Source organism: Herpailurus yagouaroundi, unplaced genomic scaffold (assembly GCF_014898765.1).
Source record: "Herpailurus yagouaroundi ecotype Mexico unplaced genomic scaffold, PumYag 184, whole genome shotgun sequence".
NCBI classification, from domain to species: domain Eukaryota; kingdom Metazoa; phylum Chordata; class Mammalia; order Carnivora; family Felidae; genus Herpailurus; species Herpailurus yagouaroundi.
In genome coordinates, this window is record NW_024412415.1 from 17,751,718 (window position 1) to 17,772,845 (window position 21,128).

The window sequence follows — 21,128 nt, forward strand, 5'->3', positions numbered from 1 at the left end:
TCAGAGAAAACCCAAACCCTTGTGTCTGTTTTATGACCATCACCACATCACTCTTGTTTGCCAAATGCTTAGGAAATTGATCCAGCTTCCTGTTCATGTCAGCTGGAAAGAAAAAAAGGTACTCAAAGAAGAGATGAGAAACAAAGTTTTGGGAAATACTATTCTTAATATATAGCTATACCTCATTTTATTGCACTTTGAAGGTTTACGGCAACCCTGTGCTGAACAAGTCTATAGGCATAATTTTTCTTACGGCATTTATTTGCTCACCTTGTGTTTCTGTGTCACATTTTGGTAATTCTTGCAACATTTCAAACTTTTTCCTTATTATATTTGTTATGGTGATCTCTGATGAGTGGTTATGACTTGCTAAAAAGTTTAGATGATGGTTTGCATATTTTAGCAAAAAATATGTTTAAGTTAAGGTATCTACATATTTTTGTAGGTATAATGCTATTGCACATTTAATAGATTACAGTATGATATAAAAAGATTTAAAAAGGCGGGGGGGGGCGACTAGGTGACTCAGTTAAGCATCTGACTTCAGCTCAGGTCATGATCTCACAGTTCGTGAGTTCAAGCCCCGCATCAGGCTCTGTGCTGTCAGCTCAGAGCCTGGAGCCTGCTTTGGATTCTGTGTCTCCCTCTATCTCTGCCCCTCCCCTGTTCATGCTCTGTCTCTCTCTCTCTCTCAAAAATAAATAAATAAACATTAAAAAATTGTTTTTACATAGACTACAATATGATGTAAACATAATTTTTACATGTACTGGGAAACAAAAAAAACGATTTGATTTGCTTTATTGCAGAGGTCTGGAACCAAACCTGCAGTCTCTCTGAGGTATGCCTGTACCCAAAATCCCAGGATAGAGCTTAGCAAAAAAGTACCTTAATCATTTCAGTGCGCTGGCACTCAGGATCACGGCCAGCCATTGGTAAGATTCTAATCTTCTGTGTCTTTGAACATCTATCTGCAAGTGACAGGGTCATCTTCCTATGTGTGGCGCTGTCTGTAGAGTGAGGTCTGCAAGAAATGAACAAAAATGCCTGTTTACCAAATACATCTGTGAGCCAGTCACATCAACATCACAAAAACAACAGACCAGAAACCATTCTTATCTTCTAGGGAAAAACAGGCAGGGACACTAAACTGCACACGCCAGGTGAGAGGATTCCAAAATTTCTCCATTCTGTGGCTCACTGAAACATTCTTATCTCAAAAGAAAGTAAGAAACAAAAGCTGGAGTAAAAAAGGCTTGACAAGGCATTATCACCCTCCAGAATCCATAAATACATAAACTCAAGGAGATTTGCTGAGCACAGTGCTTTGCGTTTTACAAGTTATATGATTTCACTGTCACAGCTACTCTATGAAAATAATGATTTTATGTATTAGGAAACTGAGGCAGAGAAGTTGAGAAAATTGCACAAGGTTGCATATGTGGAAATGGAACTGAAATATAGGTCTGATTCTGAAGCCTAGACTTTTGACCATTGCAGTTTTCAAAAAGCTAAGTCGCAATCAAGATTACTGTGTCCTCTCTAAAGATAAACATTACCCAAGGAGGATGATCTGCTTAGAATCAAGAAAAGAAAAATGCGAACATTTCACCGTAGTGCCTACACAGTCTAAAGAAGGGGAATGCTCTCACCAACTGACCTGAGTACTCTGGGCTGCATGGGGGACACACCCCCAGAGTGGTCTGGACACAGCAGCCTAAAGAACAGGAGGACCCCAGCCTTGACACCCAACTCGTTGCCTTTCCTCTGACCACATGTACACTACCAACCTCCAGTTATCAGTTAGTCTTCCAGATCAATTTTATTGGGGGGGAAATAAAAAAGACACTGACCAGCAAGTATTCTAGACCCCCTGGAAGCTATAGTAACCACTGGAATAAATTAACATTCTGATTTACATAACAGTCTCCTGTAAGTTCGATTAGCATGACTTGGTTCCCTGTGAAAGAGCAACTTTTAGTGTACCTGACAAAATAGCGTTTGAATCTTCAGAGTTGAGACCCAGACCTTGGTCTTTGGTGAACTATACAGAAGGTTATATTCAATCAGGAGTCAAGTAATTTGGACAATATCTATATTCACTGCTTTTACCGTAATAAATATTGTAGTTGATAATAGTTACCTGAATGTGAGTTTGGTTTTAAAAACAGCTTGTCCCTGTAGACCAGTACCTTGTCTTATAAAAAGATGGTTGTGATCTCCCTGCAGTGGAGCTTTGTAAACATCAAACACTTCGTTGCCTAAATGCAGAGACATGCTGAAAAGAAGAAACACTTCATACATTAAAGTCATAAAGCTTTCATTCTACGATTTTATTTTACTTAAAATGTGATACAACTGCTACTTTCAGAAGGAAAGAGTAAAGAAGCCAGGATGATGTGAAAAACAACCTACAAAGAAGCAAAACATGTTGTTTTCATGTTTACCAACGAAGTACGTTCCGAAGGAAAACATACTATGACTTTTACTCAGCCTTTAAACATACTATGACATTTACTCAGCCTCTACTACTTTCCCAGTGGAAGGTAGCTTTTCTGACACATCATCTTATTCTGAGCAGCATGCAATGGGGAGGGGAGCTGGTCTAACATTTCCAAACAACCATACTATAGCCAGCAAGGACGATCACATCTTTGGCCTACTTTTAATGTGTTTCACCAGCCCCCTCAACCTTCAACTACCTATTTATTTCTCTCAGGATTTCTGTGCAATGCCAAGGCTTAGCAATGGAAATTCTTTAATATGAGGTATCCAAAAAATAAAGTTTTATTCTAAAGTTTGATCCCTCCTAGTCGCATTCTAGGTGTTTCGGACTCACCTTCCATCTGACCACTTGACTATCCGAGCATTGCTTTCTTTAATTTCATTTCCTTCCTCATCCCGGCGTGTCCTCCATCTTATAGTATTTTCTACCTGTTTTAAAACACAAGTGCCTTAGAGTACTGTACTTTATGCTTCCTTTCTCCTCAAGAGACATAGAATTGTAGAATAAGCATACACACATAGTGACAGAAAAACAGACAACATTGAAACCCTTTTGTTTTAATCACCTAGAGATGCTGGATACGTTATCAACAGGAAAAACAATTAGCTTAAGTGAATTTCTCAACTCCTAGAGCTGGAATCACAAAGGGGACTGAATGCCAGAGCATTTGAGCTAATGCTAAGTCTGTCATAACCCTGGATGTGTTAAGATACAATAAGAGCTATCGGGACAAGAGATAAAGACTTGAGGCCACAGAAGGTAGCAATTTAGACCTGAAGCTCCCTGTATAAAGCAGGTTCTTTCACACAGCTAAAAAACCAAATAAATATGGGACCAAAAACCTAGGGAAATAGAGAAGCTCCCTAAATATGGGTAAGGAAAAAGCAGCATCCTGGAAAGATTAAAACCCTAGTTTTTGAGCAGGTTTAGAGTCTAACGTTATCTTAATTGCATGTAGGGGAAATGGCAGGCAGATGTGGAAAATATTCAAAAGCTTCCTAAAATGAAAACCACTGCTATTGAAATTAAACTCAATGGGACTACCAGGAAATCATAGCACATTAAATGCATGTAGTTTATCACTGCTGCATCCTGGAAAGCCACTGAAATGAGAGTGAAAAAATTTAAAAACACATACTCACAAAGATAAAGAGAATATGAATCAAGATGGCAACAAAACGAAGTCAGTATTTTGAAAACTGATCTAAGCCCATGCTTCCCTATGCCTATTCCCTCACCATCAACCTGAAAAGCAGCTGCTCCCATTCCCACTTAGACTTTCTGGATGTCCACTGTTAGCTGTGACTGTCTTTGCAACACAGTCCTAATGGTTCCCTTCCAGTTTTTCCACTTTCCTTTTTATTCTTCTCTATATAAACAACTATGGGGGTGCCTGGCCGGCTCAATCGGAAGAGCAAGCGACCCTTGATCTTGGGGCCATGAGTTCGAGCCACAGGTTGGTATAGAGATTACTAAAAAAATAAACCTGGGGCGCCTGGGTGGCTCAATCAGTTGGGCGTCTGACTTCGGCTCAGGTTATGATCTTGCAGCCTGTGAGTTCGAGCCCTGCATCGGGCTCTATGGGATAGCCCAGAGCCCGGATCCTGCTTCGAATTGTGTTTCCCTCTCTCTCTGCCCCTCCCCGATTCATGCTCTCTCTCTCCTTCAAAAATAAATAAACATTAAAAAATAAATAAACTTAAAACAATTATGAAGTAGGCTGATGAAAGAACTCAATATTCATGAATGAAATAAAATGACATATCTGAGATTGTTTAAAAGTCTGGGTAAGGTGGGGTAAGGAATACAGACGAAACAAAATTGTCCAACCACCGAGTGATGGTTACATCAGAGTTCATTATACAGTTCTCATTATATTTGTAATGTGTTTAAAAATTTCCTTAATAAAGACATAAAAACAAAACAATCTATCCCTATTCCTACCCTCCCTCTCAAACAAAAACACACACACACATATATGGGCCATTATTAACTGAGGAGCCATTGTGAAAAATGTTTTCTATTATAGAAGGTGATTCAAATTAGAATGAAGCTATGATAGAATACACTGCTAGGTCCTACCCTATCAGGATGAAAAACACAGTAAAATACCTTTAAAGATGGATGACCTCATAGAAATATATAAACCATACCTGGTTCCTTACTCTTTATTTTAAGGTTATTTTTTTTTAGTAATCTCTATACCCAACACAGGGCTCAAAGCCACAACCCCAAAATCAAGAGTCGCACACTCTTCCGAGTAAGCCAGTCAGACACTCCACCCCAATTCCTGTTCTTTGAAGAATTACACCACCAACCAACTCTTTAAAAATGTTCAGGCTAGTCTCCAGAACATCACTCAAAAAACAAAGGGTCCAACTTTCTTATACCATGCACAAAAATAAATTCAAAATGAATGAAACACCTAAATGTGAGACAGGAAACCATAGAAATCCTAGAGGAGAACAAAGGCAACAACCTCTTTGATCTCAGCTGTAGCAACTTCTTATTAATAGACAGTCACTGGAGGCAAGGGAAACAAAAGCAAAAATGAACTATTGGAACTTCATCAACATAAAAAGCTTCTGCACAGCAAAGGAGGCAGTCAACAAAACTAAAAAAGCACCCATGGAATGGGAAAAGATATTTGCAAATGATGTATCAAATAAAGGGTTAGTATCCAAAATCTATAAAGAACTTATCAAACACCCAAGAAACAAATAACCCAGTGAAGAAATGGTCAGAAGACATGAATAGACATTTTTCCAAAAACGACATCCAGATGGCTAACAGACACATGAAAAGATGTTCAACATCACTCATCATGAGGGAAATACAAATCAAAACCACAATGAGATACCACCTCACACCTGTAAGAATGGCTAAAATTAACAACCCGAGAAACAACAGGTATTGGCGAGGATGTGGAGAACAGGGAACCCTTTTGCACTGTTGGTAGGAATTCAAACTGGTATTGCCACTCTGGAGAACAGTACGGAGGCTCCTCAAAAAATTAAAAATAGGGGCATCTGGGTGGCTCAGTTGGTTAAGCATCTGACTTTGGCTCAGGTCATGATCTCACAGTTCCTGAGTTCAAGCCCCTTCCTGGGTTTTCTGCTGTCAGCATGGAGCCCACTTTGGATCCTCTGTCTCCCTCTCTCTGCCCATCCCCCACTCACACATGCTCTATCTCTCAAAAATAAACAGAAAAAAAATTTTTTTTAAAGTTAACAATAGAAGTACGCTACGACCCAGCAATTTGCCCTACTAGGTATTTACCCAAAAGATACAAAATTACAGAGTGAAAGGGATACATGCATCCTGATCTTTTTAGCAGCATTATCTGATCTTTACAGCAGCATTATCAACAATAGCCAAACTATGGAAAGAGTCCAAATGTCCATCAACTGATGAATAAAGATGTGGTGTGTGTGTGTGTGTGTGTGTATATATATATGTATATATATGTATCTACAATGGAATATACTCAGCCATCAAAAAGAATGAAATACTGCCACTTGCAATGATGTGGATGAAGTTAGAGCGTATTATGCTAAGTGAAGTCAGACAAAGACAAATACCCTATTTCTCTGACATGTGAAATTTAATAAACAAAAAAGAGGAAAGAGGAAAGAGAGAGAGGGAAAAAACCACAAAAGATTCTTTTTTTTTTTTTTCTGGGTTTCATGACCTCTTTATTTCAACAGCAGTCAAAATAGGTAAGAGACTTTTAAAAAGAGAACAAAATAATCACCATAACTAAAAGGTAACCGACAGAATGGGAGAAGATATTTGCAAATCACATATCAGATAAAGGTTTAGTATTCAAAATCTATAAAGAACTTGTCAAACTCAACACCCAAAAAACAAATTAATCCAGGGAAGAAATGGGCAAAAGACATGAACAGACACTTCTCCAAAGATGACAGCCAGACGGCCAACTGACACATGAAAAAATGCTCAACATCACTCATCATCAGGGAAATACAAATCAAAACCACAATGAGGTACCACCTCATACCTGTCAGAATGGGAAAAATTAACAACTCGGGAAACAACAAAGGTTGGCAAGGATGCAGAGAAAGGGGAACACTTTTGCACTGTTGGTGGGAACGCAAACTGGTTCAGCCACTCTGGAAAACAGTATGAGGATCCTCAAAAAATTTAAAATAGAACTACTTTACAACCCAGCAATTGCACTACTAAGGATTTATCCAAAGGATAAAAAACAATGCTGATTTGAAGGGGCACATACACCCCAATGTTTACAGCAGCACAATGAACAACAACCAAATTATGGAAAGAGCCCAAATGGCCATAGACTGATGAATGGATACAGGAGATGTGGTGTACACACATGCACACACACGCGCATGTGCACACATGCGCGCGCGCGCACACACACACACACACACACACACACACACACACACACACACACTGGAATATTACTTGGCAATGAAAAAGAATTAAATCTTCCCATTTGCAACATGGATGAAACTAGAGTGTATTATGCTAAGTGGAATAAGAGAGAGATAAATATCATATGATTTCTTTTAATATTTAGATATGAGTCTTACCCTTTTTTTTTTAATTTTTTTTTTTTTTTTTTGAGAGAGGGAGAGAGAGAGACAGAGCACGAGAGAGGGAGGGGCAGAGACACAGGGAGACACAGAATCTGAAGCAGGCTCCAGACTCTGAGCTGTCAGCACAGAGCCCAATGTGGGGTTTGAACCCACAAACCGCAAGATCATGACCTGAACTGAAGACTGCCGCTTAAATGACTAAGCCACCCAGGTGCCCCAAATATGATATGATTTCACTCATATGTGGAATTTAAGAAACAAAACAGATGAACACAGGGGAAGGGAAGGAAAAATAAGATAAAAAGAGGTAGGGAGGTGAACTATAAGAGACTCTTAAATAGAACTAAGGGTTGCTGGAGGAGTACTGGATGGGGGGACAGGCTAAATGGGTGATGGGCATTAACGAGGGCACTTGGCACTTGTTGATATGAGTACTGGGTATTATATGTAATGATCAATCACTATATTCAATTCCTGAAATTATTATACTATATGCTAAATTGGATTTAAAGAGAATTTAAATAAATAAGTAAGACAGCAAACAAACTGAGGGTTGATGATGGGAGGGGGGTGACGGATGAGCTAGATGGGTGATGGAGGGCACTTGTGATGAGCACTGGGTGTTATTTGTAAATGATGAATCACTCAATTCTACTCCTAAAACCAATATTGCACTATATGTTAACTAACTTAAATTTGAATAAATATTTGAAAAAATAATGTAGCAAAAAAGAAAGCATCCAGGATTATTTTCCATCACGCACCATTAAAAAATAGTTACACACCAACCTTTTGTACTCTAAGCCTCAAAGTTTTAGAGTAAAATACTCATTTATAATCTTTGATGCCTATACTGGAGTCTGACACTCTATGGCCTGAAAATAGATATGTTGGTATTTGCTGTACCCTAATAGAAGGGGAAATGCAAAAAATCAATAAGGAGTTAATAACAAACTACCACATTAATTTATATAAATGATGAGAAATAATGAAAAGTGGTAAAATAATGTTAGAGGCACTAAAATAAGCATGAAAAATTCATAGTCCTAACCCTGTATCAATAGATACACAATCTCAAAGGAAAAATATTAACAGATGAGCTAATGGGAGAAGGGAAGAGGCAAGAAAAAGGACAGCAAAGTAAGTAAATAAATAACAGTCTAAAAACTATACCTATTAATTGTGCGACCTGGAGCGAGTTATTGGTGTCTATTTCCATTTTCTCATTTGATTTATATTTCCATTAAGAGGAAGGAATTAAAAAAAAAAAAAAAGGACTGGTGAAATCTCACTGAAAAGCTCTGGAAGTCCATGCATTTTGGATAGAAATAACTTGTATAAGGTTCTTTAGATGCTTGTAGATTTATTACACTTGAAGAGATGGAATTATTGTAAAAATTCAGCCCCTGAATTCTAAGAATGCCGGACTGCCACTTACCATTCAAACAGCATATGCAATATCCACTGAAAAATGAGGTATTTACATAGGCAATCTTTTGGATTTATGAATTAAAAAAGGATAGCTCCAGTGATAGTACTGTAAGTTCAACTGCTTCTAATTCTTTGGTACAACTCAACTTTAAAGGATCTGCTTAAACTACACCCTCCTTGATTAAAGATTAGAGGCCCTCTGTGGAGAGACAAAGTATATCAAAGAGAAACATTAATAGGAATGTAGCATAATAAAAATCTCTCCTAATAGTCAACAAGAGTAACCAGAAGGTATTAGTAATAAATTCTTTTTGTATATGATTTATTTATCCATAGATCAAAGAGCCTGAAGGACATCCTCCTGCAGCAAGTTGCTAGAACTTAACCCACAGTACATATGGAGGTAGTCATTCTAACCACCAAACCACAATGCTACTTACTTTGAAGGAAGAAGCTAATTAATTTAAGCATCAAAAACATACAAGAGTGAAAACAATGATGGAAAAGTGCCACCTTTACAGAGAAAAAGCTATATATTTCCTTCCTAAAAATACTCTGAAAAGACAATTTATTTATGAAAAGAAAAACATAAATTATTCTGAAAAGCTCAAGTCTCAAGTGAATATCCCCAGGTTTTACTTTAGAAAAGGAAAAACTAAATGAGTAAAACATGGAAAAGTACCTTTAATTTTAACCTGGTTCGACCTTCTTCGTCTAGCATTTCCTCATCTTCAAATTCATCTTCGTAATACTGAGGATCAAAAGGTCTACAAATTGTTTTTAAAATAAAGTTATTAATTACATTTTATAAGGAACATTACAGCTATCTAATAACATCTCTATTAACATACTCCATTATACTAAAAATCATAATATAATGAAAAATCATAATGGTCAAATAAATACCTTCATGTTCAATTTCAAGGAAGTATTCAAATTACTGCCCCTTCTTGAAATTTGGTGCTAATACATACTGCTTGAAAAGCAAGGCTAAATATTCAAAATATTCTTTACTTTTATATGTCTTCCAAAGAACAGGGCATACCTGCTCTAGCTTTCTACATCATTTTACTAGGGAAAAAAAAATGAACCAAGCTTATATGTTACTTAGTGAATAATATCCATCAACACTGTTTAACTGTCCCAAACCATTAGTTTTTCTACATCCACAATGGCAGCTAAAGTGGACACGTTTAGTATCTCTAGCACATTCCACCACTCCCAATTTCAGCTTTTTCAGGGCTGCACTAGTTGAAAAACACCCAAAGGCTTGCAATTTCTATTAACTCATAAGAACGTATCAACTGCTAAAAACAAACATTAAAAGTCTCCTTTAACATCAGTCCATACTTTTTCTATCACAAGATATGCTTATTTTTTCAGAGACACATGATCGATATTCCATTTTGTGATTAGCCAACTAATGTAAAATCAGAAAAATATCAACATTCCACATATTTCTATCCAACATCTAGAAACGCCTTTTTTTTTCTTTCTTTCTTTTTTTTTTAAGAAATGCTTTTAACTGATCCCCTTACCTGGGCTCTACACTGAGAAAGTTGGGCAGTTTAACAAAATACAAGTCATTTCCTAAATCAGTGTTTACTTTGGGTATTTCTACTTCTATTCTGGTCTCAGGAATTGGCTCCTCCTCCTGTTGATCCTGAGGCAATCCATTTTCATCCTAGTAAAAGAAACAGAATTTTAGAGCTTGATAGAACCTTAGAAATGGTCTAGCCTAGCTCAACTTCCACACTTTAATGACTTAGGTAGACAAGAAGGGTATTGGGACTCTGGAGCTAAAACAGCCCTCAGTCCCCATCCCTACCCATTCAGCGTCCACCAAAAACTGCAAGGGAAACAAGATCAGTTCGGAAGCATCAATGTAAGAAAAGATGTCTTAAAAAAAAAAAAAAATCTCTTTTGTGATAAATCTGTCTTCCACATATTCACCAACAGGAGTCACTCTTTCAATTAAAATGAGAGAAGATTATCAACAGTACACACTTCTTGGCATGAACAAGAAAGACATTTAAATCAGTTTTTCCAGTCACAGATCGCTGCAGTCTCCTCTCTTACAGCATGGCACCAACCTCATGCCAGGCACTTACTTACTTTTTGTTTATATCCAGTTTCCCCCGTGGTAACACTTTGTAAAACCTATATGGCAACCAGGAGATTGACCTTGATATAATCAATACAGAACATTTCCATCATTACAAAGATTCATATCACCTTTTTATAGCTACATCCACTTTGTCCTTACCCTCATCCCTTCTAAATCTCAGGCAACCACTAAGCTCTTCTCCATTTCTGTAAGTTTGTCATTTCAAGAATACTATGTAAGTGGAATCATAGAGTGCGTAACTTTTTGGGATTGGCTTTTTCTCACACTGCATACCCTGGACTTTCATCCAAGTTCTTGTGTGTATCAATACTTCAACCTTTTCATTGCTGAATGGCATTCCCGCGGATGAATGTACCAGGGTGGTTACTCCTACTCCCCTTTATAAACATGTGTTCCCTACATAACTAAGAAAGTCATCTGTTCATTGTACTTTTATATTGCAAAAGAGTTAGCAACTTCTCTTCTCGGCATAAAAGAGATCCTTAATCTCTGAAACATTTACTTAGCCTTCAATAAGGGCACAGTTCACCCTGGCAATTTTACTTACAACAGGCTGTCCTGGAGTAGGTGGTTTATCTTCACCATCACTTCCTGAAGATATATCATCTGCACCTCCAAATAGATCCATGGTTCCACTGTTATCTGTAATATAGAGGAAAAATTCACAGTATTAATATACATTACAAAAGTTCTTCAAAGTTATCCCTTCCACATAGTCCCAAGGTTTCTGGACCAGGCACCAGGAAACTACACAAACACAACTCTGAACCTGGCTCTCAAAGATGTGACCAGAGTACCTATGGAGGGGGAAGGGGGCAAATTCAGGGAAAGGCAAGGCTGTAGAGGAAACATTTATTTTCCCTTCATTTTCTGCAACCTGTTCTTCTGTTTTCCTTTATTCTCCAGGAGCCCAAATGTCCTCCTACAGTCTAGATACTCACATTTGGGGCTCAAGCCCTCAATACAGGCCTATTCTCTACACAGTCCCTCAAGTTTTAAAAATGCAGGCCCCTGTCTATCCAGGCCCCTCTCATCAGAGGCAGAACTTCAGCTAAGTTTGGTAAAACAACAACAATAATCTGTAATAAGCCAATAAACAAAAGGTAGAGGAGGGGGTGAAAGAAAGATAGGAGGGTGGTCAGAAAGTAGACTGCTTGAAACTGAGATTATAGAGCAGTTACAATCATTGGCAATGATATAGTCTACAATAAAACCATGAGAGAGAGCTACTGAGACAAAGGGGAGAAAAAAAGCCCTGAAAAAAAGAAGAGGCAACACACTAGAATGGCCCCAATCCAGAACACTGACAACACTAAATGCTGGCAAAAATGTGGAGCAACAGGAACTCTCAATCATTGTTCACAGGAATGCAAATGCGATAGCTACTTTAGAAGACAGCCTGGCAGTTTCTTAGAAAGCTAAACAAACTCTCACCATATGCTCTAACAATCATGCTCCTTGGTATTTACCCAAAGGAGTTGCAAACTTATGTCCACACTAAAACCTGCAAACAAATGTTTACAGCAGCTTTATTCATATTTGCCAAAACTTGGAAGTAACCAAGATGTCCTTCAGTAGGTGAATGGATAAACTGATACATCCAAAGGAATATTACTCAGTCCTAAAAAAAAAAAAAAGTAAGCGGTCAAGCCATAAAAGACATGGAGGAAATGCACATTACTAAGTAAAAGAAGCCAATCAGAAAAGGCTACGTTCTATATAACTCCAATTATATGACATTCTGGAAAAGGCAAAACTATGGAATCAATAAAAAGATCAGCAATTGCCAGACGTTAGGTGCAAGGAGAGATGAATAGGTAGAACATGAGGGGTTTTAGGACAGTGAAACTGACTCCTCGATATGATACCATAATGATGGATACAGGTCACTCACATTTGTCCAAACACACAAAATGTACAACACCAAGAGTGAACCAGAGTGAACCGTAATATAAACTATGGGCTTTGGATAATGACGTATCAGTGTAGGTTCACCAATTGTAATACATGTACCGCTCTGGTGGGGGATGCTGATAATGAGGTAGATTATGCATGTGTGAGGGCAGGAGGTATGTGGGAAATCTCTGTATCTTCCCCCAATTCCAGAGTGAACCCTAAACTGCTCTAAAACACAAACAGCTCTAAAAAAATAAAGCCATAACAATTAAAATATAAAAAAAAAAAGGGAGGCAAGGAAGGTCCAGGTTCTGCCAAGTTCATCTGTATGATAAAATCAAAATGAAATACCACCCAACTCATGTCCATTCTGATTCATTTTCTTCCTAGTTCTTAACACCATCTGACATAGTGTATGTTTAATTTACTTCGTGTCATTATCAGTCTCCCTAACCTACCCTGACCCTACCAGAATGTTGATCATTGCTACATTCCCAGCACCCAGAACAGTACTAGTACACAGTAGGTTCTCAATAAACAACCGAGCTAAATAAAAGAATGAATATATCGAATTCTGATACCAACCCTCTAAGACAGCTAGCATCATCTCCCTTTGTAAAAGGGAAGAAAACTGAAGGGTAGTAAATAACTGATTTGACCAAACTTCATACAGCTGGAAAGTGGAGCCACAGAGATTCTAACTTGGATCATGTGATTCCAAAGTCCAGGCACATAACCACTAGCTACAGATCCAAAGATCTTTAAGTAAATCCCACAACTTCCTGTTCTGCCAGCTCTCTCCTTTTCTCTCTAGTTGACCCTCTATTTGCTTTACTTATAGTGTTACTTACAATAATTTATATAAGGTATTTAACATTAATGCCTAATTACCATTTAGCACAATGGTTGTGTGTAATGAAACTATCAAATTTATGTTTGTGGAAACTTTTACACTAACATCTGTATTGTACAGCAATCTGCCATTTGAAACAGTCACCCATAGAGATGAACAGGCAGATCTTTTATCCTTTTAACAAACCTACCTTACTTAATCCTGGGTTTTTATGACTTCTTCATCTAACCCATAGCTTTAAAGAATCAAGTCCTTCTTGTGTTATTAACCTACTAAGGAATTAAGAACTAGTTGTCCTGAAACTATCAGTATTCAAACTAAAGAAATGGACGTTGCCACTTCAATCAGAGCCTCAGCCTCCTAACAACAGATTTATCTAACTATAAATGAAGAAGCAGAGGGGTGGGGCTGGCTCTATCAGTAGAGCATGCGATGCTTGATCTCAGGGTCATGTGTTCAAGCCCCACGCTGGGCATAGGGCTTAGGTTAAAAAAAAGAAGAAGAAAAAAAGCAGCAGCAACAGGTTCTTCTCCAACTGATTAAGCATAAATGATTTCTCATATCTGTACAACTTCCCTGTGTACACTAAGTGTATCCACACTCTTTTCCATGGATCTTGTAGTCTGGGGTAAATGTCCAGAGTCGACAGCGCACTACAGTTAAATGAAGAAAGAGAGACAGAAATATATATATGTAAAAGAAGTAACTGGAATACCTTTTGGTACCTCAGTGTCACTATCTGCTTCTGAATCAGAGGCAATTGCATTCTTGCGTTTCATCCGTAAAACTTCATCTTCACTGTCACTGCCCCTTGCAGACTCTGTAAGGGTAGAATTAGAAGTTCTTCATAATCACAGTCATATCTTAACTTTGAATTCTGTGCTTTAAAAGCAACACTGGGGATAAACAAACTGTGGTGTACCCATACAATGGAAAACTACTCAGTAATAAATAAGAATGAACTACCGATACATGTTAACAATTTAGATAAATCTCAAATGCATCCTGCTAGGTGAAAGAAGTCTAAATTAAAGAAAAAAAGGCTACATACTACATCTGATTCCATTTTACTAATGACATTCTCCCAAAGACAAAAGTGCAGTGAGAAAACAGATCAGTAATTGTCAGGGGACAGTGGTGGAGAAAGGATGTGACTACCAAAGGGACAGAATGAGGGAGTTTTTTAGGTTAACAGAACTGTTCTGCGTCCTGACTGTGGGATGGTTACACAAAGATATTTATGCGTTAACACTACTAGAACTGTACATACACATACAACCTGTAGTTAATTTAAAAATAAAATTAATTCAAGGAACATTATTTTCTATAAGCAGAAAAACCTGATAGAATGAAAAAAGTGGTACTGAAACTTATGACCAAATTTATATAGGACTCATTACAAAAAAAGAAAAACAGAGATAAAAACATTGCAATCAATGGAAGAGACAAATACAGTTGAACAACATGGAGGTTAGGGACACTGCCCCCCCCCCCACAACACAGTCAAAAATCCACAAATAATATCTGACTCCCCCAAAACAACTACTGATACCCTATTGTTGACTGGAAGCCTTCCTGACAACATAAACAGTTAACACATATTTGGTATGTTACACACTCTGTATTCTTACAACAAAGCTAGAAAAAAGAAAATATTAAGAAAATCATAAAATACATTTATAATAATGTACTATATTTAATGAAAACCTTGCATATAAGGAGACCCACAGAGTTCAAACCCATGTTGTTCAAGAGTCAACTGTATGTCACTATCTCTGGATGGTACAACTATTTCCCTAATTGTCAACTTGAAGAAAACCACGTCGATCTAGGTAAGAGTTAAGCAGAATAACCAGCTATAAGATTCCCCACCATAACCCTAGCCTTAGGTTAGTCTGCTATTATTGGGGAAGTAATTCATGAACTTTAATGATTCTGCTACCAGTACAAATAACTCTACCCAAAACTAGTTATTGAATACTTATTGCAGTCCTGTAGTCTAGACAGACCTTTATCCATCTCTCGAAATTCTTTGGCCTCCTCCTAAATAATGCCAAAATGTGGTCTTGAATGCTGTCCTGTGAGTATGTATTAGAGGATTAAAGGCCCTCTCCCCCATATCTAAGCTGACAGGATCAATATGTGAGTATAATCAATCACCTATGGAAATGAAACAATCTAGGTATTACTTAAGAATTCTAACCTAACCAAAGTGACTCTTACAATGCAAAGAAACAAGATCTCCAAATTTCAATATTCTATACGAAGAATGTGTTAACTTGAGAAGAACAGTGTACATAACTATTATAAAAGGGAGTCAGTAGCCAAAGTTAGGCTATGTGTTTCCTGCAGCTTTAAGAAATAAGTATTCTGACCCAAGCACATCTCTCTAGAGGATGCATGTGTCAAGCTACCATAGCTCACTGAGATCATCCAGCCACGTTTTCATCTTCTGGATGTTATACTCCCCAGGCAACCTCCTGATATTACCATCTGGTATCCAATGTCGATTTTCCCCAACGGCAAGTATACAATGACAAGAGAGAAATAACTGATCCTCTCAAAATCAATAATTTTGCAACTCAATGTTTATAAACTAGTTTCTTATACTTCAGTATAAGTGACTAGTTTGAATGAACTCCTTGGAGCCTAATTACCTCTGGATGATCAAATTTTGGATCTCAAAAACCTTGAGCTGGAGTATGAGATTTACAAGTCAGTACAACTACCCTATGGAGATTTTCAATGTCATTGCTTTTTTTCCCCAGGCAAATCTATTCTCACCTGAGGCATGCTTCTCAGTTACCCACAGAAATGGAACCAACTCCATTCACTACCTAGCTACTTAAGCACCATATATCTTTCCTGGAGACTGTCCTCTTTTTTTTCTTGATCTATCATCAATTAACAAATGATGGTAGATAAAAATAAATGGATTAGGGGGAAAAATTTAAAGCAAAACGTATACTTAGAAAGGGCTGAAATGGAGGAACAGAAGAGAAAAACAGGTACTAAAGGTGGGCATGGATACTGCACCACTGCTGTATATGGACGCTTCTACTAAACCATTTTGGTTCTCATAAATGCATTACCTGATTTCTGGTCCTGTTCCTCTTCATCATCTGAATGCCTGTGTTCTTCATCTGAGGCCTGTGGCCTTTCATCATCAGAGTTTTGCATTTTCTCCTCATCAGACATCTGTGGCCGTTCTTCATCATCAGAATTCTGTTTCTCATCATCATTATCAGAAGCTGCTGGCCGTTCATCATCAGAATTAGCCTTCTCCTCTTCTGACAGTTGTCTCTCATCATCTGAAAGCTGAGGCCTGTCCTCATCATCTGTGTTTTGCATTTTCTCATCATCATCAGAATTCTGCAGCTTATCTTCATCAGATCCTTGTACCCTCTCTTCATCATCGGAATTTTGTATCTTTTCATCATCTGACTGGTCGCTTTTATCTTCTCTGTCCCATTTTTCATCATCTGAATGTGCTTTTTCAGAACCTTCTGCTTCTGAATGATGGCTCCCTCCATCTGATCTATGACCTTCATCTTCATCATCATTATGAGCTTCTGATCCACTGTGCTGATCTACATCTGAGGGGTCATTGTCTTCATGGTCAGAACGCTCAGAAGCTTCTGACCTATTGTCTGATCTTTCAGAGTGATTATCACTCCCACTGTGATGTGAAGCTCCCTCATCCTCACTGTCATCTCCAAACAGTTCCTTATTACTTGGCTTTCCTGAATCACCTCTTTCATCTTGCTCACTTTCACTTCCAGAGGCATTACTGCCAGAAGCAACATTCTCTTGATCAGAATCCGAGTCTGATCCAGAATCCGAATCTATGAGATCATATAAACACAGAATCATGTCAGTGAAAAAGGCAAGGTAAAGAGCACCAAAAGTCAATCCCAACATAAAAGGAATGAGAAAACATGTCAAAAACCATCAGAATCAATTTTCTCTCTACTCAGAAAACTAACCAAAAGCTGCAGCAACCAGGGGAATGCTTAACAAGAAAAACCAGGTGAACTCCAATAAAACTTTATGTTTTAATTTATCCTGTTGCTCCACTCCAACCCCAACTCCCCAGCTCAATAATGCCTTAAAGATAGCCCAAATTTCTGGTACGTGGACCACTACTAAAGGGAGCAGAAGGGACCTCATTCACAAAGAATCATGGTTGTTAGTTTTGATCTGCCTGGTGGATCACTGGACTGGCTCAAAGGGCTGACTTTATCTCACTTAGAAGTCTCTCAAAGGCAGCTACCTGGGAATGTTTGCCAAAAACATTTACAGGCAAATGTATTAGTTGCCACTGCCTGGGATAATGGATAGTAGTTGTGGCAAGTAATTAACTAAGAAGCTTTGGGGCAAGTAATTAAGAGGAAAGGCTGGAGAATTACATCATTCAGGGAGTATATATTCCTATATATATACTATATATAGGAATATATATATATATATATATATATATATATATATATATAGGAATATATATATATTCCTAGAGATCTGGAAGATCTGGAAGGCCACATACTTGCCCAGGGCTGTGCACATGCCCAGGAAAGAATTTAGAGGGTACTAAGCTCTCACTTCCAGTTGACCTTCAGGTTCTGTGCTTAAAGCAAAAGATGAAGGCAAAAACAGGTTGTAAACTGCCGGGTTGAGAGTTGAAAGCCTGCCCAACACAGAGACCCAACTGCAAAGACTGGGAGGTTTTTTTTTGTTTTGTCTTATTTTGTTTTTTTGTTTTTGGTTCTAGGCATTTAAGGATATCTCTGTCTAATCACAAGCTGACCATTATGTTAAAGGGCAGAGATTTTAGTGGCCACACACAACAAAGATTGTGGGCTTTACTAACCTAGTTCAAAAGAATCACTAAACAATAACCACTGCAACAAACAGCAACAACAAATCCTGAGGAAGGGAGAGAATTTGATTTCTTGAGTTACCACATTATAATACTCAAAATGACAAGTTATCAACAAAAAACTATAAAGAAATACAAAGAACCAAGGAAGTATGGCCCATATGTATGAAAAAAGGCTAGAAACTATCCCAGAAGAAGCCCAGACAATGAAAATGATGTTTTACCAAATAGAGAATATCAATAAAAAGACAGATTTTTTTAAAACATATTATTTAAAAAGAGCCAAAAAGAAATTCTGGAGTTGAAAAATACAATAAATGAAGTGAAAATTCATTAGGGAGCTAAAGAACAGATGTAAGCAGGAAGAAGGCAGAATCAGTAAACTTTAGAAGAAGTCAATGAAGATTAAGTGAGGAACAGAAGAGAAAAAAATTAAGAAAAATAAAATCTAAAAGATTTGTGGGATACCATCAAGTGTACCAACATACACATAATGGGAGTCCCAGAAGAAGAAAGGGCAGAAAGATTATTTGAAGAAATAATGGTCAAACACATCCCAAATGTGATCAAAGACATTCAAGAAACTTAGTGAATGCCAAATAGGATAAAATTAGAGATCCACACCTACACACGGCATTATCAAACAGTTAAAGACAAAGGCAAAAAAAAAGAATGCTGAAAGCAGCAAGAGAAGCAATTTGTTCCACACAAGGAATTCTCGATAACAATGATTTCTTGTCAGAAACCATGGAAACGAGAAGGCAGTGGATTAACATATCCAAAATAATGGAACAAAGACTGTCAACCAAGAATTATATTCCCAGCAAAACTAGACTTCAGAATGAAAGCATGATAGAAGTGACAGAAGAAAAAATACAGAAATCAGACTTCTTCAAAAAGAAAAACTTCTATACAAAAGACATTATCAAGAAACTGAAAAAACAACAAAAAGAATAGGACAAAATATTTGCAAACCATGTATCTGCTAAGTGTCTAGTACCCAGATATCCAGATACATAAACAATGTTTACTACTCAACAAAAAGACTACACAATTAAAAAGTGGACAAAGGACTTGAAATGACATTTGTCCAAAGTTATACATACCAATGGCCAATGAGCACATGAGAAGTCTATTCCACATCATTAGCCATTAGGAAATGCAAACTGAATTCACAATGAGATACCACTTGACACCAACAGAGATGGCTACATTAAAAAAAAAGAAAAATGTACAATAAGTGTTACTGAGGATGTGAAAAAAAATGAAACCCTCGAATATTGCTGGTAGTAATGTAAAATGGTCTGGTCCCTCTGGAAAATGGTGTAATTCCTCAAAAGTTAAACAAAGAATTACCATATGACTCAGCAATTCCACCCCTATGTATATACTCAAAAGAATTGAAAACAGGCATTCAAATACTTGTACACAAATGTTCATAGCAGGGGCACCTGGGTGGCTCAGTAAGTGCCTGACTTCAGGTCAGGTCATGATCACATGGTTTGTGAGTTTGAGTGCCGGTATCATCCGGCCCTGCACCGACAGCTGAGCCTAGAGCCTGCTTTGGATCTTCTGCCCCCTCTCCCTATCCCTCCCCAACTTGTGCACTTGCTCGCTCTTTCTCAAAAATAAATAAATAAACTTAAATACAGTTCATAGCAGCACTACTCAAACAGCCAAAAGATGCAAACATTGTAAAGGTGCTAAATACCCAATTGCTCACTTTAAAACCATTAATTTTAGGGGCACCTGGGTGGTTCAGTCAGTTAAGCTTCTGACTTAGGTTTGGGTCATGATCTAACAGTTCATGAGTTTGAGCCCCACATCGAACTCTTTGGATCCTCTGTACCCCTCTGTCTCTCTGCCCCTCCCCCACCTGCACTCTCCCTCTGTCTCTCAAAATAAATAAACTTTAAAAAAAATTTAAAAAATGGTTAATTTTATATGAATTTCACATCAATAAAAAACTGGCAAAACTGAGACATTCCCAGACAAACAAAAACAGAGTTTATTGCTACTAGGCCTGCCTCCTAAACAAAGCCTGTCCAGCTTAAATGAAATGACAGCAGTTTGAATCCACGTGAGGAAATAAAGAATAAGGAAACTAAATAGGTAATTATAAAAGTTAACATCAATGTATTTCTAGGAACTCCTTTCTTGATTAGATTTCAAACACAGTAACATAAAACAGTAATTATAAAACCACATCACTGGGAAGTCAATGTATAAAGATGTAATTTGTGACAATAACAACAAAGGCAAGAGAGGATGAACTATGTAGAAAAAAATGTGCCTGTACTGCTAAAATTAAGTTGATATTAATCCAAACTAGAATATTATAATTCAAGATGTTAACTGTAATCACCAGAATAACCGCTAAGAAAAAAACTAAAAACTATACAGAAAAATAAACAAGAAGGAAATCAATAGTACCCTAAAAGAAAATCAGTCTTAAAAAAAGAGACTGGGCGCCTGGGCGGCTCAGTCAGGTAAGCCTCCAATCTTGATTTTGGCTCAGGTCATGGTCTCACAGTTTCTGGGACTGAGCCCCACATCAGGCTCTACACTGATGGCATGGAGCCTGCTTTGGATCCTCTGTCTCCCTCTCTCTGCCCCTCCCTCCCCTCTCAAATAAATAAAAACTTTAAAAAAAGGGGGGGAGAACAATATACGAATTGAGGAACAAAAAAGATATGACATATAGAAAACAAATAGCAAAATGGCAAAAGTGCTTCCTTATCAATAATTATTTTAAACAGAAATGATTAACTTCTCCAATGAAAAGGCAGGAATTGGCAAAATGAATTTCTATTTGTTTAATTTTTTACTTTTTTGCAAATTATCTGTAAGAG

At 37.6% G+C, this 21,128-nt stretch overlaps 1 protein-coding gene across 3 annotated transcripts in view; it reads right to left on the reverse strand.

The window, feature by feature from the left end:
* Window positions 1-21,128, reverse strand: part of LEO1 (LEO1 component of Paf1/RNA polymerase II complex) — a 73,051-nt gene that overhangs the window by 11,883 nt on the left and 40,040 nt on the right. For 2 of the 3 annotated variants that reach the window (XM_040492705.1, XM_040492704.1), the window contains 8 exons: window positions 16,493-17,245; window positions 14,116-14,220; window positions 11,199-11,293; window positions 10,062-10,207; window positions 9,206-9,290; window positions 2,840-2,934; window positions 2,144-2,278; window positions 889-1,024 (listed from right to left, as the gene is read on the reverse strand). In XM_040492705.1, the coding sequence (XP_040348639.1) occupies window positions 889-1,024; window positions 2,144-2,278; window positions 2,840-2,934; window positions 9,206-9,290; window positions 10,062-10,207; window positions 11,199-11,293; window positions 14,116-14,220; window positions 16,493-17,245 (1,550 nt within the window). Of the gene's footprint in view, window positions 1-888; window positions 1,025-2,143; window positions 2,279-2,839; window positions 2,935-9,205; window positions 9,291-10,061; window positions 10,208-11,198; window positions 11,294-14,115; window positions 14,221-16,492; window positions 17,246-19,382; window positions 19,426-21,128 lie in introns of those variants that run through there. The other variant, XM_040492706.1, reaches the window with a different exon arrangement.